This window comes from Centruroides sculpturatus, unplaced genomic scaffold, assembly GCF_000671375.1.
Source record: "Centruroides sculpturatus isolate CEXI.00-Female unplaced genomic scaffold, Cexi_2.0 scaffold213, whole genome shotgun sequence".
NCBI lineage: Eukaryota > Metazoa > Arthropoda > Arachnida > Scorpiones > Buthidae > Centruroides > Centruroides sculpturatus.
The window spans coordinates 138607-155293 of record NW_019384355.1 but is presented as its reverse complement, the minus strand read 5'-3'; the positions used below and the strand labels follow the sequence as shown (position 1 = coordinate 155293).

The following is a 16687-nucleotide window of genomic DNA, read 5'->3' as shown; positions in this document are numbered from 1 at the left end:
CAGGGCTTGTTATTCTGTCGCCATTCGTCGATCTTTTCGTTTGTGACATATTTTTTTACACACAAAACTTCATCAAATAATTCACTGTCGAGTATATTTACAGACCAATGATTCGAAATAAAAATCTAGCTTTCCTCTACCTTCACCCACAAAGGGATTTTGAGTAATGTGACCCATTCAAACACCTCTATTTCAATAAAACACATGTCCCAATTATTTAGCACATTAACAGTAAATATGTCACATGCTCGAGCCCCCCGAAGATTGTCAACAAGTGTCGACGAATGCTCACCATTTCAATTCATATTCTCTTTGCACCTACGATTTGGACCGATTGAAATGAGCATGGGGAATAGTGTTACCATCCGGACAGTCTGGGAATCGACTCACCGTCCGGGTGAACTATTAATTTTACCCGGCGATACCATGCGCAACCTTTTTTTTTTCTGCTTGTAGGATTCGTATTCGTAGTACACATCTCCAATATCTAATAGAGTAAGTCTTCTAGGTTACCTAAATTACTCCTACCCAAGTTTCCCTAGTCGCTAACTGTAACTGATTTAGAACTGGCATGCACTGCACATTATTCTTCACATTGCAAAATGACATATGCGTGTGTCAGGAACTTCTGTTTGAACAAACCTCACCTGCCGTCCGGGTCAGCGATTTTAAAAAGGTGGCAACAGTAGCACGGAATTTTTCATTACCAGTTTTCATTCAGTTTTGTCACTTATTCTGTGACAAAACTGAATTTTAGTCTTTTAAATTGAGATACCTAAATAAGGGGACGGCGAAATTTTCCTTTGCCCCAGGCGGCTGACACCCACGCTAAGCCACTGGACAGAAGAGGCTTTTTTTTCTTCAGACTTCGCTGTGGGACTAGTGGACAGCACGCCAGTGGAATACTATGAAGGTGAGGAAGCTCCAAGAGAGGAGATAAGCGAAGGAAGGGTTAAGAGTAGTGACAAGGCACTGGGCTCCTTGTTGGACGGAATCTGTTTGCATCCACAATAATATTTAATGGAGAGAGGAAGAACTGTTGATTAGAGACAGAAGGTTAAAGAAATAACTGATACTCATGTGTAGTACGCCTGTTCCTGTTGTATTTTTTTTTTTTTTGTTCAGATCAAATAAGATTCAACAAATGTGTCGGCCCCTCCAGCATGTACGTATCATTGTATAAATTGTAAATATTACCATTAGGCTAAGCATTTTTGTAATCTAAGTAATTAGTGTACTAGTGTTTTAAATATCATATTTTTTTCATATACATAAAATATAAATTTCCTTCCTCAAAACCGTATTCGAGTGATAATTATTTGTACGACCCTTGTTTTCTTTATCATCGGTGAGTCTGAACCTTGCCATTTCATACTCACTACATTATCATAATTTTCTATCTGTAATCTGCATGCAGTCTCCTAAAAGACTTTCAACTTCAATATTGCAGATACAATTTTTCAAAAAAATGGTTTTAAAACTATTTTGCTTATAGGTATGTTATGAAGTATTCTTGGCATGATAAAATATAATATGATATCTTGTTATTATTTATATGTCAGGCAAATGCAAAAGATAAAGTTGCATATGAACCCATCCACTTTTGCTTGTGAATGAAGTATAGCATTATTTACATGCCTGTTTAGCCCTCCAATAATCATTTCTAAGTCAGTCTTTGTTTAAGATGTTTTAAGCATTGCTTTAGATATTGTAGCTTAGATTATCAATAGTGATTATGTGCTGTGGCAATACACCATATTTTTATATATTTTATTAATAATTTAGTAGTTTTCTTTCTTCTTTGTTTCATTCTCTATTCTTTAAAGAATGTTCTTTTTTAACCCTTTCTTCTTGGGTGGTGATGACTAATCCTTTGAACAAAAGAGATAAAGGAAGCCCTGAGGGCTAAGTTGAGGGAACAATGATCATTCTTTGCTGAGACATCAAAAAGGTTAGACATAAGAAGAGTGCTCTCTAGTTCATTTTTGGCAGTGAATAGAGACAGAAGGAGGCCTAAGCAAGAATCAAGGCAAATTTGGAAAGAGAAATCATAGAGACTCCCAACCACCATTGAAGCGAATTTGGTGAAAACCAGAATTTATTCATCATCCCCAAGAAAGGAAACAATTTGGAATTTTCATCACCCCCCAAGATCACCGTCAACAGTTGGATACCCACTTTCACCTATCCTTACTTCTATTGTTCTTTTTCATCTACTGATTTCCTTCTTCCTTAGATTTAGTTAGTTGTAAGCATTTAGTTGTAGTTCATTTTATACAATGACACAATCACCTTATGTATCTGAGAACTAACATTTATTCTCCTACAAATGTTTTCTACCTGGTCCGCAGGTCATCCTCAGGTATTTTTGAAATTTTGGAACGTTTCTTTGCATTGGTTCCAGTTCGAATGTTTATGGCTGTTGTAGATGTATTAGCTTAATGTATCAGGTTTCAGTGGTTGTGTATATTTATATATTCCAAAGAACTGTTATGCTTTACACTAAATAAAGATATTATTATTTTATTTTAATCACAAAAGACACAGTCTGTCCAAAAATTATTTTTTGAAACCACCATTTATTCTGATTATGTGTTCCAGAACACCATCGACAACCCGACCTTTCTTTGTAGGCTACTAGGTCATCAGGCTAAAACATTCTTTTAAAAAACACACAAAAATATTCAATTAAAACATTAAAAGTAAAGAATTGGAACTGGCGGCCTTACAGACGTCTTGAACTTGCATCCTTTCTAGTTAGGGAATTTCAGTCCTTTATATTCACTTGATAAATGCGCTGTTAAATGTAAATTTTGGCCTTATCCCTCTGGTGATGAATTACTTCTAAAAAAGTTTTGTTTGTGTCTTTTGTGATTAAAATAAAATAAACTATCATCCGGCGAAATTCTACAAATATTATTATTTATTTACGTATCTTTGTAATTCTCACTTTGCACTTATTATCACAGTATGTTCTGTCTTTGTGTTCAGATAAATGTAACACACTGAACAAAGAAATAACTTCATACAAATGAGAGATAGAACACAACTATCCACACAGAAGGATAAATTCTGTGGGAAGAGGGGGCACAACATAATGGAAGGATAGGCTGGTGTTTGGAGCAGCAAATAACTCCAATTGCAAAGCAGCAATGTTGATTTTGATGTATCATAATTAATATAAAATAAGCTTTATGTTCACAGTAGCAACAATTGTTTTTCAGTCCACTTTATAACAACTATAATGAAAAACTTTTTGGAAACTTTAAACATTTAAACTTTTGAATTAACTAAAAGAATGAATTATTTTGTTTTTTAATGTATTTTAAATATTTTATTTAAATATCAGATTTTAATCTTTTCACAAAAAAAACAAATATTTGAAAAAATTGTTATTTTTTTAGCATTTTGTAAACATGAACAGAAAAGGATTTTATTGGATAATTGACATTCTGTTGTCCATTATTTCATTTATTTTTGGTTATTTCAGATGAAATACAGAGTTACTTCTAGTTTTAGATAAAACAGTTATGTATTTCCTTTTATCATAATAAGATGGCTAATTATATCATACATTGTTTGATATTGTTTAAATAAGTCAACTGATCTTCTAATATAAGAAGTAACAAAAATATAAGAAAAATTATTTAAAAATTTAAAAAGATGTTTTAAATAAATTATTAAAAATATTTATTTTATTTATACTAAATTAATCAAAGGGTAATAGTCATATCTATTGAATATTGAGTTAACTTAGTAAATTTAAAATTTAAAACTTTTTGATGGATAACTAAAAAAAATTAAATTGACATTTTAAAAATTTTATTTAGATTCATCCTTTAAGTGGACCTGTTGATGGAGGAACATTAGTTGCTATAGAAGGGAGTAATCTAGGATCCAGTGAAGAAGAAATACAGGATAAAGTAACAATTGGGGGAATTCCATGTATTCCAATTGAATATAGTATTTCTGTTAGGTATTATAAATATATCCTAATATTTTAAATAAATTATTATTATTTTTTGTATTTCTTGATTAGAAAAGATTTATAAATATTCAAATAAAATTGTGTGATACTTTATTGCATTTTCATTAATGTTTCAATTGACTGCCAGCTTATTAGACATTTCCAGCTTTGTATTTTGAAATAACTTTATCTTTAGCATGTCAAACATGAGCTTAAACAACAGATTATTTTGGACTTTAGTTTGACCAATTATAAAAATATTTATAGTTATGTCTGATAATACAGTTTTCCCAAAAGAAATGTGCTATAGGAGATTGTGCAGAGAAGCTTGTAGGCAAAGCATCAGGAACACAATTAAAGTTAATATAAGTCCTGCTGCATCAAGCAAGGTTTATAATAGTGTACAGATCAGAACTGACAATTAGTATTTAATTTATTGGCATTGAAGGAAAGAAGAGTAACATAATTCTACAGAATTTTTTTGCAGTATTTTGTTCAGTGATGTGAATGAATTATTAATTTTATGCAGCATTTCATTTATAGGTATTATGTGGGTGGTATCATTTTGAACCAGATGCTCAAACCTCCCACATATATAAATGGTACAGTTAGTTGATGATACAATAAATGAATAAACTTCAGTTCCCACCATTTTGTGTTATTTCTCAGCAAGCTTGTAAATTTTTTTTCTTGCAGGTCATTCAGAGTTTGTAATAGCTCCCAGTAAACAATTGCTTTCAAATGTCCTTATAAGAAGAAATAATGGGGTGTACAGATTGCAACATTCAATCCAGCACCCAGAAAACAATACGTCTAAGGTATTTCTGACATCTATTTGGAAGTGAGCAAAGGCTCTGTTGATAGACCACAATGCACATATAAAACATGTTTATCCCATTAGATTGTTCCTGTAGCACTCATTGAAGAAAGGGCACAATATCCTGCTTGCCAAAAGTCCACATTTGAGTTTGGTCTATACAAGCAACAAGGGAGTTTGTTGGTGCCCAATAGCAGCAATTATGTTTGTGACCTTTCAAATAGAAATGCCTACATTAGTTGAAAATGATTCAACCACATATATGAATTTTGTGAAATTAATTTCTTTTTGGCAGTATTGCAGACTGAAATGATGCATCATATAAACAGTATGTTATACTTGCCCCGGATGCTTTTGCACAAGCTTCACTACATGATCTCCTAGGCTTGTTTCTTTTAGAAAACATTATATAGTTTATTTAAATTTTATGTTTTTTAATCATATGTTTCCAATTGTCTCAGATTTTTTTTTATTAAAATAGATTATATGGTTATTTCCAAAAAATATAGTAGTGTTGATTATCTGAAAATCAATTATCCAAAAAAAAAATTGAATAACTAAAATTGACTTCAGAGTACTAATTCCAGAAATTACGAAGTTTTTATGCAGTAATGATTGTTTACAGTCTTCTGTAGATGTGTACCTATGCATGGTGAAGTATTTGATGCATTAGAAACAGCATTGACTTGGTTAGAAATACAACCTGAAGCAGATTTCTCAACTCTCAAGATGATAAAACAAGCCAGAGATTTAGCAGAGTTAAAAAGAAAACACTATGTAAAACAAAGCAAAATAAGGGACTTGTGATAACATTTGAGTTCAAAATAAAAAATACATAATAGTAAAATTAATATTAAATGAAATACAATAATCACAAAAATTGTAATAAATGATTTTTGTGATTATTGTATTTCATTTAATATTAATTTTGCTATTATGTATTTTTTATTTTGAACTCAAATGTTATTAGTATGTTGTAGATTGCAAGAAAAGACAAGTGCTTTGTTTTTAATAAATTAGAGAATTTTTTTTGTTATTTCTTATCATTTATATTTATTAAATTTTCTGTGTCTTAATGTTTTTTTAATATTATACCACAATTAAAATTAATAATATTACTTTATTTAAGGTATTACCTACCTTTTTTATTCTTCTCTTACCAAATGTGATCAGTTACCTGAAATTTTACCACTTCAGATAATTAACACTACTATATTGAACATTTAGCACACATTGCATTTTCTTACTCTGTTTATTGTCTTCTGCTTATGATCATGTAATGTTTTTGTTTCATTTTCTAGTTTTTCTTATTCCTTTTTAATATTAAATATGAAGATTTTTGGTGTACTTGCTATTTTCTTTCATACTTTCTACATTCTCTGATCAGCTGCAAAAGTAAAAAGTGAAAAGTTCTTTTTCCAGTAAATATTTCAATACTATTTACAATACTAGATTTTCATCTCTTAAAATTGTATATATTGATTACCAAAAATAATAATTTATTAATACAATTTATCTAATATTGTAAAAAAATTATCAGTTAAGTAGAAATGAGTTTACAAAATAAAATTATGTTGAAAAACTAAAAATGAGTTATATTATTTTATAGAGTTGTGTGCAAAACAGGTACAAGTGGAAATGGTCCAATGTTAGCTGCAGTGATCGTTGGAAATCGTGCAGGTGTAACTCGTGCTCAAGAGAAATTTCATTACAAGGTAAAAATTTTCTGTTTGTAAATTAAAAGCTGATATACATTTAATATATTCATAAATTTTTTCTAGTACTCTACAGTTGAAGTTTTTCATTTAAATTACAATATAAGAATAATGCTGATAAATATCATAATACATTTTTCTTGTTTTAAATTTATTATATTATAATTTTAGTCTTATTTTCACATCAATCTTTCTAAATTTTTATATATTTAATAAAATTACATAAAATTTATAATTCCAGAGAAATATAAATAATTGATGTAATAAATTGTTGAAATAAATAATATTCAAGGTTTAATTTGAAATAATTATTATTAATATATTTTCATATAAAAGCATTTGATCATAATATAAAATCTCAAAAATGTTGAAAAAATATTCTTAAATATAAAGTAACTTTTTATTTATAATTTATAATTTAAAATTGTCAATAAGTAAAGAAAAGATTTCATAAATAATGAAATTTATTTAAATATATTTGACATAAGTAGATATTGTATATAATTATAAAAAAACAAACATATACCTTTTCACATATTTCATAAATATACTGCTGAAGATAATCATTGCAACTTAAGCCTTTGTACTGCAATGGATTTTTAAGACTTTTTAAAATTAATGATAAATAATAAAACAAACTATATTATGCTTATTGCAAATAATATATTAAACTTTATGGCAATGGTTTCTGATTAGAGTGGTGCACAGCACAGTAGTTAGAATGGTTTAGGGCTAGTGTGTCCTGAAGTCATTCTAAGTATGCAAGGTAAATGAAAAAAATTAAGACAAATTTTAAAATTTGTAAAAAAATAACAAATAAACCTCTGTGTTATCAACTATATTTCAGAGGTTTGTACCAATACACTATCATACTAAAAATATTAGAGCTCCATGACCAGTCCAGTAATATTTAATAATAAAGTGTGCTGCGACCTTTGCATGACTATTTAAGCATGTCATATTTCCAAAATGGTTGGTAGTCACTACTTTATGGTATAGTATCTTGACAAAATATTTCTAATGAGATGGATGGAGTCTGCAATTATTAAAATATTAACATATTTTTAAATGAATTTAATTTTTTGTTGATAAGTATTTTATATAACATTTATTAGATCTTAAAAAATTAAAACCAGATTGGCTGTATTGATATTAATGTAAATACTAAATGTTGATATCATATTACTGTTTTAGAACATTTAATTGTTTTGAGCAGTTTAGTTTAAAATTATAATATTTTGATTTTCTATTAGTTTGTTGAAAACAGATGAATCAGAATATTGTAATAAGATTAAATTATCAGAACTTCAAGATTATAAAAGTAAAGTAAACAAAATAGAATAATTTAATACATACATATTAAATTTTAGTAAGATTGCTCTCATGTCACAAAAAACAGTTTTATGAATACCTAAAGAGATTAAAAACTCAACTCAAAACAACTTCATTTTTTTCATTAAAAATCTATTTTCTAAATTGGATGATTAGGTTTTATCTGACTTATCTATGATTAAACAAAAATATACAAGAAAAATGTAGAGCACAAAAGCATTGTTTTTTGCACTACAAAATTTTAATTAATTTGTTATTATTTAAAATATCATTTCAACTAGTTTTTAGTTTTTATTTTTACATTTCATTAAGGAAATAATAAAATGATTATTTATTAATTTGCAATTAATTATATTATTTTAAATTATATTCAGACTGTGGAACTAAAAGCTGTTTATCCTAATATTGGTCCTCAGTCAGGAGGAACGCGTTTGTATCTTAGAGGTGCAAGTTTAAATATTGGAAGTCAAGTGGAAGTGTTGTTAGATGACCTTCCATGCAGAGTTGAAAGGTGAATGATTAATGTCAATTTATTCGATTTATACCTAACTTAATTTATTGTATTTCATTTAATATTAATTTTGCTATTATGNCTTAATAATTATTATTATTATTATAAATGTTAACTTCAGAATTTATAAAACCAATAAAATTTTACAAGCTGAAAAATTATCTATACTTAAATAGTATGTAATGTAATGTACTTAATGTAAATAGCATATTATCATTCTGTACTAAGGTGATTAATTTTTTGAATGAAGCATTTGCATTTTAATTGTATTACTACTATATAGCAGCATTTAACTTATTATATGTGGTTCTCAGATAATATGTATATACTAATTATAGATGAAATGTATATCAATAAAAGTCAAATACAGTAGCATATTCAGATATTTTGCATTTTTAATGATTATTATAACAATACATAAAAACCACAAAACTCAATAAATTTGTAAAGCCAAACAACCACCAAATTATTTAGTAATTAATTAAATATAAAAGTAGCCCAATGTAATCCAGTGGTTGTTTGGCCTTATTATGACAATTTTGTTTATTTATTATTGTTACCTTTATTGTTTCCCTGAGAAGAAAAATTTCTTTTGTCATATGTTCTTTTTCTGTGTAAAGAGCTTCTAAATGTTGTTGTACATCAACATCAGGATTACGCATATGAGCCATTCGAAGTTCCTCTTCCAACTGTTGAATTAGTGCAGCTTGTTTCTAAAAATAAAATTGAAAAATATTTAATTTTAAAAATAAACTATGTAGTATGTAAATGGTTGTTAATGTCTTTGTCATTAGAGAACCAATCAGCTACTGTTTTATAAAAGTGATAAATGGTATTATACATTTAATGAAATCAAAAATCCTACTCACCAAAAAACCTTTTATTGAAACTAGCAGGAGTTTAATTTTTCATGTAAATTTAGATAAACAAATGTTTTCAACCTAATTATAAGTTTGCTTCAGGTCTCCAATTTTTCATTCTGTTTTGGAATTTGCTGTAGAATGCTATAAATTTTAAATCTTAGAATGCAGTTCAAAAATCTTGTTTGATGTTTTCAGTATAAGTGTGTTTTACATGTCTCCTCACACTCAATACGATCCACCATCTTGGTTTTTGTTTGGATCGTTGTAAAACATTTTCTAAGTTCTTGAAATTTTCTCTTCTTTCTTAAAATTAATATATTTCCCTCTACGTCTTGCTTTATAAATTTCTAGAGGTTTCTGTGTTTTAGCCTGCTCAATTTAGATAGTATGTCCAGTAAGGCTTGTTTGTTCAAAGTTAGGTTTAACTCCTGTTTTGGAGGAATATATGGATAGAGCGGTGATTTTTTTTCTTCTTTTTGATGTCGTATTTGCTCCACAATACATGTATTTAGTGATCTGTTGGTGTATTCGATATATACTAGATCACACTTAAATCTTTCATTTATTATCAGGCTCCTATATACTCCTGATGCTCTCATTCACAGGATCTTTACAATTACATAAAAGTTTACATAAATTGATGGATTTCTTCTGTACATAAGTATAGCATTTCTATTTTTTGTTATTTCTTTATATACTAAGTGGAGTCTTTGGTCATATTCTATTATTATCCTTTTAGGGTTACCTCTGTGTTGGGGTTATGATAATTAGTTTTGGTGCACTTGATATTCTTATTAGCATATGTAATTGCTAGCTTTTTGATCCTTTGTTTGGAATACTCATGTTTGATAGCAATATTCTTGATACATTATAACTCTTTTATGGTGTTTAGGATGTTTGAACAATGTGTGAGTGCATGTTTAGTTAGGGCTCTAAATGCAGGTATATGGTTCATTGAGTTGGCTGGTGTAAATAAAGGTTGGTATCCAATTTTGTAGTATATTTTGGTCTGAATGTGATCTTCTTTAAATTGAATACTTATGTCCAAAAAACGTACTGCATTATTGCTTAATTGCTCAAGTTTCAGAGATAGCCTTTACAGATTGTTGTTCATGTGATATAAAAAGTTGTCATTGTTTGGTTGAACTTTCCAGATAATAATGATGTCATTAATGTATCTTTTATATAATATGATGTTTGGAAGAAATATTGTAAAGTCTTCTCTTCTAGAATTGACACCACCATTTCACATAGGTCCCCTGATAGCAGGCTGCTCATTGGCACTCCCATTGCAGGTAAGTGTTATATTGGAAGCAAGAAGTGTAGCATAGGATATGTGCCAGCTCTAATATATGGTTGTGGTGGAGTGGATCAATGACAGTATTGAGTAACCATTCTTGTAAGGCACAGAAGCAAGGCAGTAATGAAATGGATGGATATAAAGACTATTTTTATGATACAAAGTCTAGGACTATAATATATTTTTCATTTTGTAGCATAATGTTTTGCAGGCTCTCTACAAGATTTTTTGGTCTTTTACCAAGAATTCATATTTTTTCAGATGTTCTTTTAGTAGATTGTGTATTCTTTTTCTAATAATCGTGTAGGTGTGATCTGGCTTTATCAATAATTGGTCATAGTAAGATGTCTGATTATGTGTTTTCATAAATGTAAACAGTTTCAGAGTGTCCAGTGAGTAACCACTGATTTTTCTAATTATAATTTCTTAGCTACTTCCATATGTGTGAATTTTATGACCCTACTTTGTAGTTTATTTGCATACCTTTCATTAATCTGTTTGCATTTGGTGTTTTTGATATATTCTTACATTTGTCTTGTATATAGATTTCTTCATTAATACTAATGCTTTGCTTTTGCTTGCTTTCAATATGTTAATTTGATTTTCATTCAGCCATTTTTGCTTTTAGATAAGTCTTTCCAGAAATGTATGTCATGCTGTTTCATCTTCACATTTCTCATGCAAAATGCTGCTTTCCATTTATAGAACTCTTTGTGATTTTCTGGAATACCAGATATCAGCCTTTCAATCTTTGGAAGCACCTGTTCTGGTTTGAGGTTGGCCTTGCATGGCACATACATGGGTCCTTTTCTGATTGTTTTTACAAGATATTCTGGAGGGGAGATGCCATCCCAACATGTTAGAGGAGTTTTGTTGTTCTTTTTTGGCTTATTGTTTCACCATAATAATTTTTAGTATATACTAATAAATTAAAAACAGGTTTTAAAGATAACTTTTTTTTATGATAGTTAACATATTTCTTGACTTAATTATTTCAATCATTAATATTACTGATTGACATAATTAACATATCAATATTAATACATATAATATTAGAAAATAATATATGTAATATAATAAAACGTTTTTCTTAAATGAGAATAAATTGTTTTTCTGTAATTTATTCAGATCACTTGCAAGCAGTAGTCAAATCAGCTGTCGAACAACTCGATCTCCTGTGCCTTCTTATCAAGTTTCACAATTATTGCTAAGAATTGATGGTGCTAATTTGACATATTCAGAGCCTTTTACTTATACTGCTGATCCAACAATTCGTTATATTCATCCACTGAAAAGCTTTATTAGGTAAAGCATTCTTAAAATACTTTTTAAGAAATATTCTTATTACATATTAATAAAATTACAATATTACAATATTAATTTTCTCAAATATTAAAGAATATTTTTTGGAAATCTTTTGAAAATGTTATATTTTATAATAATAATTATAGAATCTTAATTTCTGTAATAAATTTATTGGAGAAAATTTTCACAACTTTAAAATAATATTTTTAATAATCTTAAACATTTTAAGTTTAATAGAATATACTTAAATACTTCATTAATTTCAGGAACTATATATTTAACATTAAGATATTGATTTTTAATTTCTATATTTTTCAGTGGTGGTCGACCAATAAAAGTATTAGGAACCAATTTAACTTCAATTCAACAACCAAGAATGGTCGTTTTTAATGAACATAGTGTAGTTAATGAAACAGTAAGAATATGATCATATATTTATAAACTTCATTTATGATTTGACTGCTGAACAAGCAATAATTTTAGTTAATTTTATAAAATTTCAAAATATAGTTATATCTGGGATTTAAAATAATTTTTGAATTAAAACAAAATTCTGATTAACTGATTATTATAAATTTTTAGTATATAATATTGTACGAGGGGCAGTCAAAAAGTTCCTGGAATTGTGATCCTGCACTGTAGTGGCACGAGATATGGCAACGCAGACCTAATCAACATAATCACCTTCAAAGTAGGCTCCTCCTGCACAAACACACTTGTTCCATTGATCCTGCTACTGTTGAAAGCTGGTGTGAAGGTTCCAAAAGAATGATTCTTTTGGAACCTTCAAGAGTTGGCCATCATATTCGATATGATGTTCTCCCTGCTCATGAAACACATCTCTTTGAGGTCCATTTCAAGAGTAGGAAACAGCCAAAAGTCACTGGGAACAAGATCTGGAGAGTAAGGTGACTGGTGATGATAGGAATGCTTTTGTTGGTGAGAAATTGCTTCACAAGCAATGTGTGACTTGGTGCGTCGTTGTGATGGAAAAACCACTGTCCATGCCATTTGTTGGTCTGCTTCCTCCATACCGCATCGTGCAACTCTGTAGCAGTTTTCCCCAATTTGCACATGAATTTGATGTTTTTAATGCTGCTCAAACTGGAACATTGTGTCAAATGATAAGCAGTTACAATCAACAAAAATGTTACAGTAACCTTGCACGAGCATTATCACACATCAAATTGACATGCTGTGCTTCCTACCACAGCAATGCACAATCTTATATTGCATTTTCTAATTGTAGGTAAATTCCAGGAACTTTTTGACTGCCCCTTGTATTTGAGAATTAGAAGATCAAAATGGAATATTTCAAATTTGTTAATATCATTTTGAATATCAACAAACAATACTTGATAATATCAGAATTACGAATACAATTTTTTATGCTGTCCTCATTTGAATTTATTTCAAACTTAAAATATTCCATTAAAATAGACATTTTGCATTTTAAATACATTTTAACTTTCTAACTGAATGGTGTTCTTTCTAAATATAGGCTTGCCATGTTATAAATATGTCAACAATGATTTGTCCCTCACCAGCTGTTAGAGCTGAAGCTTATAGAGTTCGAAATAAGCAGAAGTTTGAATATGATGAATTGAGATTGAGAATAGGTTTTGTCATGGATGATGTTCAACCTGTTCGTGAACTTCAGCATTATTTTCCAACCTTGCCTGATGAACTTATATATGTAACAGATCCAAAATTATTTCCACTTAGTAAAAATGGCATTAAATTGTACAAGGGAGAATCTTTGGTTATTGAAGTAAGTTTATTTTTAAATAAAAATGCTTGTTGAAACATTTTATAATTTCTAATGTATACGACTCTCAATTTTGCATTCTGTTTATTTTTAATGTGCTGAATAGATTAAAGTTGATTTTTAGGAAGTAAGCATGTTCTGTAGGTTTCTTAGATCTAAGTTTTCTGATGTTGAAACATTTTATAATTTTAAATGTATACGACTCTCAATTTTGCATTCTGTTTATTTTTAATGTGCTGAATAGATTAAAGTTGATTTTTAGGAAGTAAGTAGTTCATTTTATTTATTTTCAAAGATACTAAGTTTCATTTATATTTAGGTATTACAATAAATATATAATTCTGAAAGTGTGTAATTGTTTTTAATTAATTGTGCATAATTTCTATCAAGAACAAAGCTTTTATACTTGATTATGCTATTTATTTAAGTTTGTTAATTAACAGTCATGGTTTATATTTCTGTAAATGAGGAGCTATGCAAAATCATCCAGACCAATGAATCTAATAAGAGCCATTACTTGTATCAGACTCATGTGCCTCATAATTGTGGTATAATATTCTATGTAAATGAGTATAGATTATGGCTGTCACTTAAAAGCCCAAGTCTTTAACAAATCTATTAGTCTATTTATTTGTTTTTTTTTTTAACTTTTTATTAACATTATTTAATATTTCACTTCTGAAATTTAAATATTTTTGGAAAATATTGCTTAAATTTTATTTTAAAAGTTTNAATAAATACTTTTTAGCAAAATTTAAATGAATAATAAAGACTTTAATGTACTTTAAGATTTGATAACTATTTCATAATTTAACATAATAATTTTATTGAATGATTGAATAACATTACTTTCTATTTGAAAATCAATTACTTTTACAATAATTGATATTAATTGTTTGAAATATTTTTAGGGAGATAATCTATGTCTTGCTAGCACTGAATCAGAAGTTAATGTAACAATCGGGACTCGGCCTTGTAATTTAACATCACTTAGCATGACGCAACTTGTTTGTCTTCCACCAGAAATTCAGCCTCCTGGAACAGATGAAATTGGAAGAAGAACAAGTAATAATTTACCTTCTGTTGTTGTAAGTACTTGGTTTTTTTTCTAATTATTTTAACATAGTACTTTAATAAAATTGCAACTTCAAATATTTAAGAATAAAATTGTTTCTTAAATATTTTCAGGTCATAAATTAGCTCAAATTCACAAAATTGTTCTGTTCCAAATCATACTTAATTCAGAACAAACATTATTCTTAAATTCAAAACTTATTTGATTTTCAATTATCAAACAGTTTTATTTTCAGAAACTAAGTCAACTTTAGTCAATATATAGGTCATTGAGGTAAATCCAGAAAAGTCATCATATAATGAAAAACAATTAAAAATAGAAGGAAAAATTAATATATTTTTATGAAAATTGGTACAAAAGTAGTACACTACATACAAAATGAAAGTATTCTGTATAGCTTCCATCTACACAACCTTCTCTAACCTTGATCTGAACAGCTGCAGATAAGCTTGACCTTACTCCTTGTCCATGTTTATCATCAACTCTGTGATGGAAGCCTTTAGAACATCCTTGGTATTATGATGCTTTGCATTTACCTTTGCCTCGATTATGTTCCACACAAAGTAGTCAAGGAGATTGCCATCAGGGCCACAAGTCAGGATCAGAGCCTGAAGCTTCAGCTTTCTGTTCTTGTTCTTCTCAGTCAAGAGGTGGCAATTCCTCAGGACAAAAGAATGGTATTGTAGTTCCTCATGATCGCCAGACTAATCATTGACCTTGCTATGTCCATTTCTTTTGTGAGGTCACTCATGCTCCACACACCATTCTAATGAATCTTCTCCTTCAATTTGACTATGAATTCTGCATTTCTGAGAATGCTTACTGTAAGTTGCTGAGCCAGGAATTACATTCTCTTTATTGTCAGACTCCCAGAACTTCTTGGCTATGTTGTAAATTTGCATCTTCTTGTAGCCAAACCATGCCATGATTTGTAAGGATAACTTTCTAGCATGAAGCGATTCCAGTATAGAAGCTCTTTGGTCATATTCTTGCAACGTGTCTGAGCAGATGCCAGTTGTTGAGTGATTTGATGCATGCAAATACTTTTGTCAACAGTCTTATTTCCAAAACTGCTTAAGATTGCCCACAAAGAAATTTCAGATTTACCTTGATGACCCTGTTATTTACAATATAACTAATAGTTTATAGTTGGTAATTATTATCTTCATTTGCTATTAAGTATAATAAAATCATTAATCTATAATATATTCAAATATTTTTTAAAAGTATTTGGTAAGAGTATAATTTTGAAAATCATCAAACTTGTTATTTTATGATTAATTATTTTTCTTTGTGTTTTTTGTTATATTAATTAATTTAAACTGTTAAACTTAATGAATCACTAATATCTTTGATTTATTATTAACTATACTATTATATAATTGTAAATTATTATTTATAAAGTTATGCTGTATTTTATTTTATATTGTAATAAAATTGTGTTTAATTTATATCATAAAATTAATAGCCTTATATCAGGCGAATATCCAATGGCTATTCGCCTGAGCTGATAATGGTAGCTTTATGCTATTGAAAGTGCTAGCAAACACATTTATTCTCTAAAATTTGCTATTGGTAACACCACAACATTTAAGTGTAGTTACTTTATATATTTAAAAGTTGGCATGAAGTATAGTCCACTTTTATAACAGCCTAATTAAATGTTTACTTAATTTAGTAAAAGTTAGTAAATTCAGTATATTCATCAGTCAGATTACTTTCACTTCTTTCCAGTAATACAACAGACCTAGCTAAAAAGATGTGAACATCTTTGCTCTAAAATTTATGAATGATCTTGTTAAGTTCTGTTAAGTTCTTAAGGTGTAAAGATCTCTAATCATAGATCGCCGTTTAATATATAACAAAGAAATGGTTATAATGGTTGGACTGGACACCAGTTACGTCCTGCTCGTCTGACTGACCCGAACAAAAGACATCCCTGAATCTCGTGCCCACATGTAGGTGTAACCTGATCGGTTCCAGATTGAACTCCGGTTGTTAGGTTTTTCACACGTGAAAAACACCTGACCCAAC

The 16687-nt window shown here is 28.9% G+C and overlaps 1 protein-coding gene across 1 annotated transcript in view; it reads left to right on the top strand.

Annotated features, from left to right (window-relative positions):
• LOC111639369 (plexin-B-like) overlaps positions 1 to 16687 on the top strand; it is a 163673-nt gene that overhangs the window by 96412 nt on the left and 50574 nt on the right. Inside the window, exons 14-20 of the mRNA XM_023385244.1 lie at positions 3831 to 3976; positions 6394 to 6499; positions 8206 to 8342; positions 11634 to 11810; positions 12129 to 12225; positions 13312 to 13581; positions 14490 to 14666. Of these exons, the coding sequence (XP_023241012.1) occupies positions 3831 to 3976; positions 6394 to 6499; positions 8206 to 8342; positions 11634 to 11810; positions 12129 to 12225; positions 13312 to 13581; positions 14490 to 14666 (1110 nt within the window). The remainder of the gene's footprint in view (positions 1 to 3830; positions 3977 to 6393; positions 6500 to 8205; positions 8343 to 11633; positions 11811 to 12128; positions 12226 to 13311; positions 13582 to 14489; positions 14667 to 16687) is intronic.